The 14,107-nt window shown below is 43.7% G+C and overlaps 1 protein-coding gene across 1 annotated transcript; it reads left to right on the top strand.

Annotated features, from left to right (window-relative positions):
- The first annotated feature begins 3,702 nt into the window (after window positions 1–3,702).
- On the top strand, window positions 3,703–12,963 carry ALG1 (ALG1 chitobiosyldiphosphodolichol beta-mannosyltransferase). The gene is made up of 13 exons (XM_062503454.1): window positions 3,703–3,910; window positions 3,986–4,063; window positions 5,263–5,366; window positions 5,827–5,975; window positions 6,476–6,565; window positions 7,132–7,242; window positions 8,093–8,208; window positions 9,102–9,140; window positions 9,685–9,744; window positions 10,496–10,606; window positions 11,541–11,655; window positions 12,373–12,448; window positions 12,769–12,963. The coding sequence occupies exons 1-13, from the start codon at window positions 3,703–3,705 to the stop codon at window positions 12,901–12,903; spliced, it is 1,392 nt and encodes a 463-aa protein (XP_062359438.1). The 3' UTR covers window positions 12,904–12,963.
- Window positions 12,964–14,107: the final 1,144 nt, after the last annotated feature.

Raw genomic sequence — 14,107 nt, 5'->3', positions numbered from 1 at the left:
AAAGCAGATATTCTTCTGTCTTGAGCCTGAAGTTCAGTCCAGCTCTGAAAATTTGGGCATGAACAAAATTAGGAAGTATTTTATCCTTTTCCTTTTTGAAAATTTTATGTTGTGAAAAAACCTTGTCTAATAATTATTAATTTGATTTTCCCTGTGGTTATCAGCCATATACACTGGTTTTACTTTTCCTGATTATCTCCCTTCTTCCACTTCTATGCCCTGGGAAGAAATAAAAGATGTATTTCTATAACCTAAACCTGTACCTGTCTGGGCTTATTAAATAGTTTGTGGGAAACAGCTGACATTGAGGTAAAGCAGGCATACAGTTCATGCCACTGCAGGTACTAAACAATAACAATATTTTCATATTTTAGAGCATGGGGATTTTTAGAGGAAGATTAGGGCCAGTCCTTTCTTCAAACACCACAGGGTTTTCATCTGCAGGGCAAAGCCAAGGGGTGTCCCAGCAGCAGCAGCTCCATGCTGGGCCACCAGCAGAGGCATTTCAGGCCACCTGGAATAGCTTCCAAATTGAGGTCATTCTGCAGCCAACTCCTTTCATCTCCACTGTGGCAGAGGTTGTGCTTTAGAAACTGAGCAAAAAGAGAACAAACACAAGAAGCAAATTGCCTTGCTGTTAAAATTGGCAATAATTTATCCCTCATGATATAGCACAGCACCAGTGCTCTGAGCACTTTGAGTTTGTAAGCACTGTTAGTCTGTACCCCTCACTGCAGGTGTGATTGGTGCAAATACTTCTTACTTGGATTTTCCTTGTTATTTTTTTCAGTGCAAATTATAAAAAAGAAAAAAACAAAAAAACAAAACAAAAAACAAACACCAAAACAAAAAAAAAAAAACCCACGTGTTTTTAAAAGGTTTGAACTATATATATCATGTGGCAATAAGAGTAACCAGGGTAGCAGCAGGTTGTCATGAGATCTGCTTGAGAAAATTGAGTTGGAGACTTCTGGGATGAGTGAAGTTCCATTTGTGAGAGGGATTTTGGCTGGTCTGTCTCTGTTTATTGCACTCACAGTAGTCCATCGAGGGCAGGATGGACTTAATGGGGGGATGGAGCTTAAACAGGCTGTTTCTAGGGTAAATGCAAACAGCATTTCCAAACTTTCTGAAATGGTCAGGAAGAAGAGACAGGACAAGCCTTTTGCAAAACAGAACTGCTATTCAATGCATATGAAAAATTTTATGGGCAGACATCAGTAGTCTCTGGAAATGCATTTCTCTCAAGTGCATCCCTGTTTTCAGAGCCTCAGCCAGAAATGATGACTGCACCTTATTTATCTTTCTCCAGCTAAGTGCTCTGAAGATAACATAGGTCAAAAGGACTTTTATTGCAACTCATTTATTGCACTCTACCTTCATAAACTAAAAGTCACTGCATCCATAAAGCTGATACACTTGTAATTTTAAGTACTTTGATAACCTGCCAGAAAATGCAGCTGTATGGACTTGGGATGTTGTGCCTGATAGTGTTCAAGAATCCATCAGTCCCTCATTCCATTGCAGCCAGGATATTCAGGGAACTTTATTCATGGAAGTAAACAGAAAAGCAATTTGCATTTTGCATTAAGATGATACATAGCAAGGAACTGTCAGGTGAGATAGGAGGGACTGAAACAAGGCATTCCCAAAAGATCAGACCTCCTACAGGTTGGAATTGTCAGGAAAATCAATCCACAAACAACAGGAGTTTCTGTCCAAAAAGGAGACAGAGGAGTCATGTAACTTTATTCGAATAAAGGGAGAGATCCCCTGGGATATCTCAGATTCTTAGAGGACGCAGCCTCCTTTTTATCCCAATTTCCTGGCCGCATTTCCCTCTCTCTTTCCCCACTGGCTGAGGTACTTGAGAGGTACAGACTTCCAGGAATGCCTGATACCTAAGATTTCCCTCTAATGCATAACTCTCCCTTTTAATTTTGAATTCTTATAAAATTTATGATTTTTCCTCGTTCTTTTCCTCGTTTTCCTCCTTCTTTCATCTTTCAATATCCAATTTCATTTATCAGCAGACCTACAGTTTGTTTGTAATGGCAAATATCTTTTTCCATCCATCAATCAGTGGAATCCATCCCATTGTTTCTTTTATCTCTCAGTGCTATTCTTATCTACCATCAGACGCACAGCTCGTTTGTGAAGACAAACCCGACATTACTCTCAGAATGGACATGTGTCTGCCATGGGCTGTATGTGTAACAGTAGGACAGGAATGTGGGACAGTGGGGTTTTCTTGAGGAAACCTTGGCTCCCCAGGGAATGGGCACAGCCCCGAGGCTGCCAGAGCTCCAGGAGTGTTTGGACAGCGTTGCCAGGGATGCACAGGGTGGGATTGTTGGGGTGTCTGTGCAGGGACAGGGGCTGGACTGGATGATCCCTGTGGGTCCCTTCCCACTCTGGAGATTCTATGATTCTACGCTTTACCAGTAGAAAAACACGCATTCAGAGCAGAATCTTTGAGCAAACATTCCAGGCTTTATTTTGTTTTGGAACCAGACTGCTCAGACTGGTAATTAGTTATATGTTTTAAAAAGGAACAACGATTTAATTGTTACCACCCACTTCCTGTTTGGCCATCTGGAGAGTTACACTGAAAATGCAGTATCTGACATCTGGCTTTGTCATAGATGGCAAAGAAACATAACTGGAATAGCAGGATAGCATTCAGATGTGGGGCCACAAGGGTCTGAAGAGGCAATCATGGAGTTGTGAAATTTCTTGGTTGGGAAGAGCCCCGCAGGGATCATCCAGTCCAGCCCCTATCCCTACACAGACACCCCAACAATCCCACCCTGTGCATCCCTGGCAGCGCTGTCCAAACACTCCTGGAGCTCTGGCAGCCTCGGGGCCGTGCCCATTCCCTGGGGAGCCTGGGCAGTGCCAGCACCCTCTGGGGAAGAACCTTCCACTGACACACAGCTTAAACCTCCCCTGGCACATTCTGGTCCTGTCGCTGGTCACCAACATCTTTCATTTGTGTTTTTATCCCTGTTTCTCGTGAAGAAATACTGTTTGCTCTCTTCACTGTGTGACAGCTCCTATTGGATTCTTGGCCAGTACAACTGACTTGGTTTTAAACTTTTGTAAAACTGACTTAGTTTCAAACTCTTGTACAACTTAATGTTTTTTCAGTGCGGTATTCATTCACTTCCATGGTGCTAAGGTAACGTGGCAAATGTTTCTGTCAGCAGGCTTCTGTTTGTTCTGTATTTCCACCAGAAAACAGGCATCAGCAAGCTGAACATAGATGGAAATTGTTTATTAGGTACACGTATGAGGAACCAGTGGGATGCAGGTGTTGGAGGGATTTAGTACCTAGCAGGATCAGGTATTGAGACAACAAACAGAAATGTATAGAGTATGAACTCAGACCCAGAGAAGATCTCGTTAGAATGTAGCTGAATTCGAGCTAAAGAAAAGCACACACATCGGGCGGTAATGGGGCTGCACTGAAATCAATCCTGAATTCGAGATAATCTAAATTTACCAGGAACCCCACACTGCGGACGAGTGTCCAGTGCCGCTGTAATTAACGAACCCCTCTCTGTTGCTGTAATTAATTACTCATTCTCTCGGTAATTACCCCGGTCCCGCCGTCCGTCCGGGGTCCCCTCGGAGCGCGGTACCTCCGCGCCGCCAGGGGGCGCGCCCGCCGCGCCTTTCCCGCCCTTGCCGCGCTCCAAGATGGCGGCGGCGGGGCCGTGGCTGTGGGCGGCGGTGACGGGCGCGGTGGCGGCTCTGCTGCTTCTGCTGCTGTGGCGGCGGCGGGCGGGCGGCGCGGGCCGGGTGTGCGTGGCCGTGCTGGGGGACCTGGGCCGCAGCCCGCGGATGCAGTACCACGCGTTGGCGCTGGCCCGGCACGGGCGCGAGGTCGCTCTGCTGGGCTACCTCCGTGAGTGAGGGGCGGCCGGGGCGCCGCGGAGCCGGGCGGAGCGGCAGCGCCGCTGACCGGGCTCTCCCTCCGCAGAGACCCGGCCGCACCGGGACGTGCTGCAAAGCGAGAACATCCGGCTGGTGCCCGTGGCGGAGCTGCGCGGGCTGCGAGGTGCGTGCGGGCCGGGCCGGGCAGCGGAGGGAGCGGGGTGTTCACGGGACGATAAAGAGCCCGCAGCGTGTGCGGGTCCAGCCCTGCCGCACGCACAGCTCCGCACTGTTTGTCTCCCTTTCTATGCTAAACAGGAGCCACTGGAAGTAAACACTTCCCCGTACACTGGTGCTGCTCACGTGCAGAGTGAAATGTGGAAATTAATTTCATTCTGCCTCTTCCTCCCCCCATTCCACTTGTGTTTACCTTTGAGAAGCTGTGGTCGCCCCATCCCTGGAAGTGTCCAAGGCCAGGTTGGACGGGGCTTGGAGCAACCTGGGATAGTAGAACGTGTCCCTGCCCGTGGCAGGGTGTGGAATGAGATGATCCTTAAGGTCCTTTCCAACCCAACCCATTCAATGAGTGTTGGATTTCTTTCCGTACAAAATACAGAATGAGAATTTGTAGGAATCACGAGATGTTTATGTAGCTTTATAGCGATCATAGAATAAAATCACAAAGGTTGGAAAAACCCTCTAAGAATGTTGAGTTTAACCATTCCCCCAGCACTGCCAAGGCCACCACTGAAACGTGACCCCAGGTGCCACATCCACTTTTAAATCCCTCCAAGGATGGTGACTCCACCACTGCCCTGGACAGTTGTGACAGTACCTGTCCACCCTTTCCATGAAGAAATTTTCCCAATATCCAACCTAAAACCTCCCCTGGCACAGCTTGAGGCCATTTCCTCTCATCCTGTCCCTGTTCCCTGGGAGCAGAGCCTGATCCCCTGGCTGTCCCCCTCCCCCCTCCTTCTGCAGAGCCAGAAGGTTCCCCCTGAACCTCCTTTTCTCCAGGCTGAGCCCCTTTCCCAGCTCCCTCAGCCTCTCCTGATGCTCCAGCCCCTTCCCCAGCTCTGCTCCCTTCCCTGGGCATGCTCTGGCCCCTTGCTGTCCTTCTTGGAGTGATCTAGCCCTTGCAGATCCATCTGCAGAGCCTTCCTACCCTCAAGCAGATTGACACTCTTGCCCAACTTGGTGCTATCGCCAAACTTGCTGAGGGTGCACCCAATCACTTACCCAGGTTGTTGGTAAAGTTGTTAAACAGGTGCCCATTTTCATGTTATTTTGACCTGTTTCTGCAGAGCTGGCTGATTCTGATGTTCACATTTCTGTGGGGAGACCTTTGATATTCTTACCTGTTTTTCTGTCACTTTGCAGTGGGTCCAAAGCTTTTCCAGTATGTCCTAAAGGTGCTGGTGCAGTCAGTGCAGTTACTGTACACGTTGCTCAGAATAGATCAGCCATCCTATATTCTTCTTCAGGTATGTTTTGTGTTGGGAGTGATTTCAGTAAAAATAAATAGTGCTACATTACAGGGCACTTTTAGCCATCTCAGATATTGTTCTAATTATTTCAGAGCTGAACTGGCCTCATCAGTGGTATAAACCTGTGTCCAGGTATTTTTTGGCTCTAAACTTTGATTTGTCTGTTAACAAGTCAAGTTTTTTCTCTTTCCTTTAGTTGGGCTTTGAAAATTGATTGCCATGGGTAGTAGTAAAGAATAGATCTTACTGGAAATATTGTTGTGTTTTTTGGAGGGGAATTTTGATCTTGATCTAAGGGTTAAATTTCAAGTGCCTGTCAGTGTTTAAAAGTGAATACAAACAGTCTCTGTTCATGAAGCTTCCTTAAGGTGATGCAATTTCAATTTGATTTTTGTTTCTGGTAGTTGCTTTGTGTTTGTCACTCGGTCACAGCTATTTTGGTTTTGTTTTTGAGCAGAATCCCCCAGGCTTACCCAGTATAGCTGTTGCCTGGGTGGCAGGGCTGTGGTGGGGGAGCAAACTAATCATTGATTGGCACAACTATGGATACACCATCATGAGCCTGAGTCACGGGAGGAACCACCCACTGGTCCTGGTTGCAAAATGGTTTGTACAGTCATTTCTGCTCTGTATAAATGACATGCTGTGGTGGAATTCAGAATGGAGGCCAGTGGGGAGAATATAATTGGCATGGGGAGGGGTTTCTGGGCCTTGCTTTGTAAAACTGGTTTCTGTTCTGCAACTGCTTTGTGGAACACATGGGAGGGGTGTTGCAGGAAGTAGGCAGGTTGCTTTCCATACATATGCAAGTATTGATCTTGTTACTGGAATTTCTTTATATGTCCTGGGTTTTTTATTCTCTAATGCTGCTTTACACTCCAGCTTTTCTTTGAACAGCTCCTTGCTGAATATAATTGGTTATGTGTAGTTAAAGGCTTTAAAGGCTTTGGAGAATAGAAGTCCATAAAAAAATTGCAATCTGATTTCAGTTCTGGGGGCAGTTGTGTTTCTTTGGGTTTTGTTTGGCTTTCATCAAGCATGGGCACTGGGGACAGTTGCTGCAATTGCCTGCCTGTAGTTTCTGACTGACATTTCATTTTTGTCAGGTATGAAAAGCTTTTTGGCCGCTTGTCTGACCATAACCTGTGTGTCACTGATGCCATGAAAAAAGATCTCTGGGTGAATTTCAAGATAAAGTAAGTCATGTGCCTCAGACAATTTAGCATATGTGTGCTAAGTAAATGAAAGAACAGGTCCCTGAGGATTTGGGGTTCAGAGGGATCTTACAAAAGCAGCTCTCCTGAGCTCATCCGTAATCACTGAAACACATCAGCTCAGTTGTGTGATGGGCCAGTGCAATGTGGGCATTCAGGAATCTTCATTATCCTTCTAAGCCCCATTGACTGGGGTGGCAGTCCAGGAGCCGTGAAAGTTTGATGGAGTGGGACAGATATCACTGGGATTTGAACAATTACTCTGGCCTGCCAGCTTGTCTTAAGGGCTTCAACATCAGAGCTGCTCAGGGGCGGTTATGGAGTAAGTTTGAGTAAGTGCCCAAAGAAAGGAGTTCGTTGTTACTTGTGTCCACCTTGGTGTGTTCCAGCAAACTTCAGAAATACAGGAAGTTGTAAGAGTCAGAAAATAAATTGCTATGTTGATTTTGGCCGTTTCTTTCTGATTACATTGTTGCAGCCTGCCACCATACCACGTGCATGTTGATACATCTGTGTCTTATTTAAGCTGCACATTTTTTTCCTTGCAGGGCTGTAACATTGTATGACAAACCAGCATCTCATTTTAAGGAAACACCATTAGACCTCCAACACAACTTGTACATGAAACTTGCCAAGGACTACGAGCCCTTCAAACCACGGTATGTGCAAGTGCAGCTGGCCCTACAGTCCTTAACCAAGGGACATGGAGTTGTGGCACCTAAGTTACCAGAAAAACTTATGTGGGGTATTCTGATCCCAAGCAGGCACAGGGGGCACTGAGTTGCCTTAATTGTCACTAGGAGAGGCCAGAAGAAGTGAAATGGTTGAGCTGTGGTCACATTACACGAGCAGTAGAAATGTTTTGTTTTTAAAGAAATTGGAATAAGCACAGAGGCAATCTGTGAAGAGTGTCTAGGGTGGAACTCTGCAGTTGTCTGCTTCCCACTGACCCACACTGCAGTGGTTGGATGCTTCCTTAATAGCATCCCTTCCTTAATTACTGTGGAGAGCCTTCAGGATCTTGGTCCAAGTGTTAGGCACTCCCCCCTGGCCATGCAGGATGTCACTTGTAGCAGATGTACCAGGGAGTTAAATTCACTAAACCAAGGCTTGAAAAAGAAGTGAAATCCACAGTGCATGGTGGGGATTTTTTGGAAATGCCCAGCTCACAGTGTGTATGTTCTGAGTTTAGTTGAGTAGATGTGCTCTTGGCCTCCATGCTGTGCTAAGTATGATATAGATTGTGGAAAGGGAGGCTGACTCTGCTCAGCTTGTGAAGGAAAACATTTCGTTGGAAAATGGAATTGTGCCTATAGCAGCAGGCAAAAGGGCAAACTGGCCTGCCCTGTCCTGTTATTTCTGTAATGTAATGATTCTGTTTCTAGACAAGTTGAGCAGCACATCTGAAGCCAAATGTGTGGCAATTCGTGCCAGTTAAGCAGAGTGTTCCCTGCTGTTGCTGGCTGTGTGTGCAGCTCATCCTCAGGAAGTTGTGTTTCCATAGTACAGAGCTGTCAATGCCAGTGCTGACACATCGGCCTTCACGGAGAGGGATGGGAAAAGTGGGAATGTGGTGAAGGCCAGGGGCCGGCCAGCCCTCCTCATCAGCAGCACCAGCTGGACAGGTTGGCAATCAGTTTCATTTTTCATATCAAATAGGGCTGTTTGTACTTTCTAACACCTGAAGTTACGTTTGTCCTATGTTTTCTTGGGAGAATTTGAAGACAAGGTGTGTATGATGCAACTTAATGTTGTGTAACTTACATAAAGCTACAAATGAATGATTTTTTTAGAAGTTACATTTTAATTATAGACCTCAACTTTAAGAATGATTAAAAGAGGTTTCGTACTTAGTTTGTTTTTTAGCTTTCATTCTAGACATACTGTCTTGCATGGTGGTGTGAAGCAGATTAAGAAACTCAAATATTTCCTCCTTACTGAGCACCCTGAAGGTGTCTCTGCCCATGGCAGAGGGCTGGGATGAGATGAAATTTAAGGTCCCATCTGACCAAAACCAGTTCATGATTCCATGATTTCTCATGGTGTTTATTACATAATTAAGTACATTTTTTCCCCTCTGTATGAGGAAGAGGAGAGAGACTGGAAACAAATCCACTGCCAGTGACCATGGGCAGGATTGTCTTTCTCTTTGAATAATCAGGGCAGTTTTTGCACTTAATTCTCAGTTTTAGAAATTTGAAAAATTTAACTTGATAGCTTCAAAGATGTCCAGTATTTGTAGCTGGTTTGTCTGTCATGTCTGTCTTACCAGTAAGGGAAATAAATAAACATTCTGCATGGCTATGGACTTTGATTTATGAAAATAAACTAGGGGATTTTTAATAGCATATTTTAGTAAATAGTAATCTATAAGTACAGACTGTGTACTTAACCTTTGAGTACATGGTCTACATTTAAATTGTGTAGGTGAAGGTGAGGAAAATCTCAATTGTTATTTAAAGACAAAAATTTAAAATGGTAGAAATGTGAATATCACTAATAAAGCCTTCTCTTTCAGAGGATGAAGACTTCTCAGTCCTTTTAAGAGCTTTAGAAGGTTGGTATGAAGGAATTAATCTCACTTTTTCAAAGAGGGCACTTAAAGGTTTTGCTAAAGAGCAGTTCTTCTATATTCAGGAGAAAATGCAGTTGTATTTGATTAATTAGCACTAATTTCAGATTATTAATTGAAATACAGCATTGCAACATCTGAATTCAATTAGAGGAGTCGTCAGGAAGAATTAAATCTCTAACTGGCTCCTGAACTGCAGTTTTATTTTCTGAGGTATTACACCTACTCTCCACAGGTATCTGCTAATGGGAAGGGAGGGAATACTTTGTCTTATCTTGTAAACTTTGCAGCTGCAATTCTAAATTGATCTATTGAAGCAACTGACTGGGGAGCAGTTGAAGAAATGCTTCATGCATAAACAGCCCAATTTATTTCTGTAGAAGTCTGTACAGGTTAACATTGCTGAATTTACTGATGTGTTACTAATACATGATTGTAGTGGGAAGCTCAGTAATTAATGCACTGTCACCACTCTTCAGCCAAGCTCCCTGAGATTTGTCAGCTCTGACCAGTGTTTTATCTTCTCCAGATTATGAGAGGTTTATCAAGGAGGGAGCCAAGCTTCCAGCTCTAGTATGTGTGATAACAGGTAAGAATGTTTGTGTTGCAATTCTTACAGTGCCAACAGAAGGTTTAGTTGTCAACTTTTCTTCTGTGCTGACTCTTCTGTTGCTGGTGGGAGAGAGGAGGGATTGTTGCCTTTGTGTCTGATTATAAGTGATTTATAGCTTTTTGCTGTAAAATTTTGCTATAAATTTTTTTGCTATAAATTTTGAATTATTGCACCATCCACCAGTTATGGCACGTCTTTAAAGAGCCTCCCTGTCTGCTCCAGCTCTGCATGAAAAACAGTCTTAGGTAAATGTTGAGATGATGCTGCAGCAGCATTGTCAGAGGAAGCAGCCTCAAGCTGTGCCAGGGGAGGTTTAGACTGGATATTGGGAGAATTCCTTCATGGAAAGGGTGGTCAGGCACTGCCACAGCTGCCCAGTGGTGGAATCTCCATCCCTGGGGGCATTTAAAGCCATGTGGATATGGCACTTGGGGTGTGGGGCAGTGTTGGCCTTGGCAGTGCTGGGGAACAGTTTGACTTGATCTGAGAAGGCTTTTCCAACCTTAAAAACTCCATGATTCTACGTTGACAGAAAACTCATTGAAATACTGACTAAGAGAAATCCAGGTGCACATTGCTGTTAAGGCAACTTAGATTTTTCATGTCCTTTTAGGGTACCACAAGTGTTGTATCCTATTTGTGCATCTGATCCAGCAGGAGCTTGTATTTCACAGACCACACTGTTTTCAGTCATCTTGATCAAACATTATTTTTCTGTTTGAAACAGGTAAAGGACCTCTGAAAGATTACTACAATGGACTGATCCAAAAACTGGACTTGAAGCATATCCAGATCTGTACACTGTGGCTGGAAGCTGAGGATTACCCTCTTCTGCTTGGTAAATAGTGCATGATGGAAAAGGCTTGAAGATGTGTGGGATGCAACTCAGCACAGTTGCTGGGGGCTGATGCAGACTACACAGAAGCTGGGAGAATATAGTCAGGAATGTTGGTGGTTAGTGACAGGATATTAATGGATTTGACTCATTCCAGAAAAGCTGCTGAATTCCCCTGGCTGGCTTTTCCCTGTTTTTCCAAGAAGTAGCTGTGTTGCTGTTTCAACCTGTTCTTTGCACTCTCTGTTTCTTCCAGCTGTGCTGAAATACAGGTGCCTGTGCATGTTCTACTTTACTTTCAGGGTCATTCCAGTAAATGAAATTAAAAAGTTGTTGGCTGAGCAACCAAAAGTAGATGAAATTCTAAATTAACATGTCACTGGAATGTTATTCCCTTAGCATTTTCATTGCAACAGCATAAAGTGGGAGTAACAGAGTTATAAAATACATATTTGATGTGCTCTTCATTCTGCAGGGTTAGAGCCTGACAATTTATGTGGCTGTAAAACTGTTTATTTGGTCCTTTTCAAATAATTCATATAAAGTCTGTAAAATCAGACTAATTCCTCTGTTTGAGCTGACTTCAACTGGGAGAAGTCACTAGTGAGCCATGCACTGTATCCTGACTGGATTGTGATGGGATTTTCCTTTACTTATCCATTTTTAGCAGATTAAGAGGCTGAAAGGCTGTTTTAAGATATGTAAAACTTAAAATCTCCTTTAATTTAACATGCAGTCACTTATTACTTTTCTAAACCATAACTAATTTGAGTCCCAAAACACTCTGTGCTTTATTTATTTCCCGATTGCTTAAAATTGTGTCTGAATAGTTGAAAGTTTCACTTGCACCATGCAAAGCAGCACAGAAATAAAGGTTTGCAGGAGGACAGAGGAGCTGCTTTCAGAGGATTCAGACTGTGTTGTGTTGGTTTTTCAGGCTCAGCAGACCTGGGGGTGTGTCTCCATAAATCCTCCAGTGGTCTGGATTTGCCCATGAAGGTGGTGGATATGTTTGGCTGCTGTTTACCTGTGTGTGCAATACATTTTGAATGGTAAGAGTTATTCTATTACAACTCAAGGGGATCACATAAAACAATGTTCTTACAAAGCCAGAGTTCAGCAGCTTCTGAAATACAGGAATTCAATGAGATTCCTGTATTATGACTTTTTTAAAATTCAAAAAGCTAGAAATCAAGGTTAAGTTTTAAAAGTTAATGGTAGTTTCTACAAATTGGGAGCATTTAATGCAAGCACTTTCCTTACAAAATGCCTGTATTCCATTGTTTCCATATATTTAATTTTTAAAAAAGCTTTCTTCTGCATAGACACATCTGTTCAGTGATGGGCTGAGTGTATGCATGGGCATCCTTTGAAATTTATAGTCCTTTACAAAAGATGATAAATTCTCTCTGAAGATTTCATGATGGATCATGGACAGATTTTCCTTGTGGAAAAAATAAAAATCTAGTTTTAAAGTAGATCATTGCCCTGGTTTTAATGGATGTCCAGATGAGAGGCACAAAGACAGAATGGGGGCCCTTTGGTACAGCTGTGGTAGATTTAATCTGACATAAAAAAAGAGAAGAAGTCTTTAACTGTTTAAAACTGCCTGTTTAATTCCATTATGTCAGGTGTGGAGCTTGTGGTATCTGGAGCCATAATGATATAGATATCCTGGCTTGGTCCCTTTGGATGTCACTGTGCAACATTGTAAATGTCCCACTCCATGCTTTTTGCCTCAGTTTTCCTTCTGTGACTTTTCTTCACAGTTTACATGAACTGGTGAAACACAATGAGAATGGTCTGATATTCAGGGACTCGCAGGAACTTGCGGAACAACTGAAGGTAAAGGCTCTGACTGATTACTTTCCCTTCAGAAAGAACTCCAGAGGTGCCACTGTGTGGGCAGCCTTTTCAGATCTGAGCATCACCTGTGTGTTTTGCATTCTCACAAGGTACTGCCTGGCCTGGTGAGCACTGCTTACCTCACTTCTGTTTAAATGTGAACCTGAAGTGGGCAAAAGCATTTCAAATACTGTTCTTTGTTGGTGGGGCCAGGCCCCAGAACTGCAGCTGTAGCTGAGGGTTAGCGCTGGGGAGGCTGGAATGAGCCTGAAATGGAATGCAATAGTTATTTTTCTGTGGTTTTGCTTTTTAAATTACAGATGCTTTTCTTGGATTTCCCTGCAATGGACGGGAAACTTCACAGCTTCCGAGAGAACCTGCGAGCGTCCCAGCAGCTGCGCTGGGACCAGAGCTGGGACCAGACTGTCCTTCCCTTGCTGGGGAACAAGGAATGACTGGGGGGAACCTATTCCTGCAGCTGCAGAGATTTGGGAAGCAGTGAATAAACACTTTGTATTGTCTACATTTACAGTTTCTAACTCCTTTGTCTTGGAATGGGGCTCTCACTCTTTCCTTACAGTTTCAGCTTCCTGGGTGAGTAGGAGGTGCTGAAGGTGCTGAGGCTGTTTGTTGTGTGACCAGTGCTGCTTGAAGGTCCCTTTTTGGTGAAGATCCTTGAATACAGAATAGAAACTATTACCAGCTTTACCTCCTGTACAGTCAGCAATTTAGTGGATGATTTGGGGGTGGTGTTTTTGGCATATGGCAGATACTTTTCAGCTGGTCAATTCGATGGCAAGTTAATTGCCCAGGCACTGAATGTCTTCTTGTGTGGTTTTACTGGGACAGAACCATTTTGTTTCCAAGTTGTTTTTCCTTTTGACAATGTGTATGAGATTGTGGAAGCACAGCACTGGTGTGTGACAACTTCCCTGGGCACTTAGAGCAAAGCAGAGCTTGCAGTGAGTGTTCTCTTTTGTACTCTGAAATGAATGTGCCCATTTGTCATGGGAAAGAACATAAAATAATCTCTTCTTGAACAGATGAATAGAAAAGGTAAAAATAAACCCAAAATACATGAGCGAAGCATGTATAACTTAGTCAAAAGGTACTCTGCTTTGTGAGTGCTTACTCAGGTACAGCCTTCAGCTTTTTATTAAGGTCAGTGTTCACATGCAAGCCTAATGCTTACAAGATTTTTTTCATCACTTTTTTGGTGATAAAATAGATGTTGGTCATTGGTAAATATGCTTGGTTTGGAGTCTGTTTACAGCTCCTCAGAGCTCTTGCTTCATGGTGGGAGGTGAGGACAGTGGGTTCAGCACCAGCAGTTTTAAACTCTGAGCAACTATTGAGGTCATCTGCTTTTGTCAGAAGAGAAAAGGTGAAAATAGAGTCAAGTTGCTTTACTGCACGAATTTGGCAAAACCTCCAGCTTATTGATTGAAGAATGATCCATAAAGATTGATTTGCCAATTTTTTAGTGTTTTTTTTTTCCTATTTTCAGTCAAAATCCTTTCAAGAGTTTTGGTCATTCCTGTGCACATGGAGGTAAATTAGGCACTTCTGTAATTAAACAGTAATGCCAAAAGCTTTAGAGACGTTTCCTCTTCCTATAATAGAACTTTTTAGATCCAAAATTAGTTCTGTACAGAACCT

The sequence above is a fragment of the Cinclus cinclus genome, chromosome 16 (assembly GCF_963662255.1).
Source record: "Cinclus cinclus chromosome 16, bCinCin1.1, whole genome shotgun sequence".
Classification (NCBI taxonomy): domain Eukaryota; kingdom Metazoa; phylum Chordata; class Aves; order Passeriformes; family Cinclidae; genus Cinclus; species Cinclus cinclus.
This window is presented reverse-complemented; position numbering and strand designations above follow the sequence as displayed.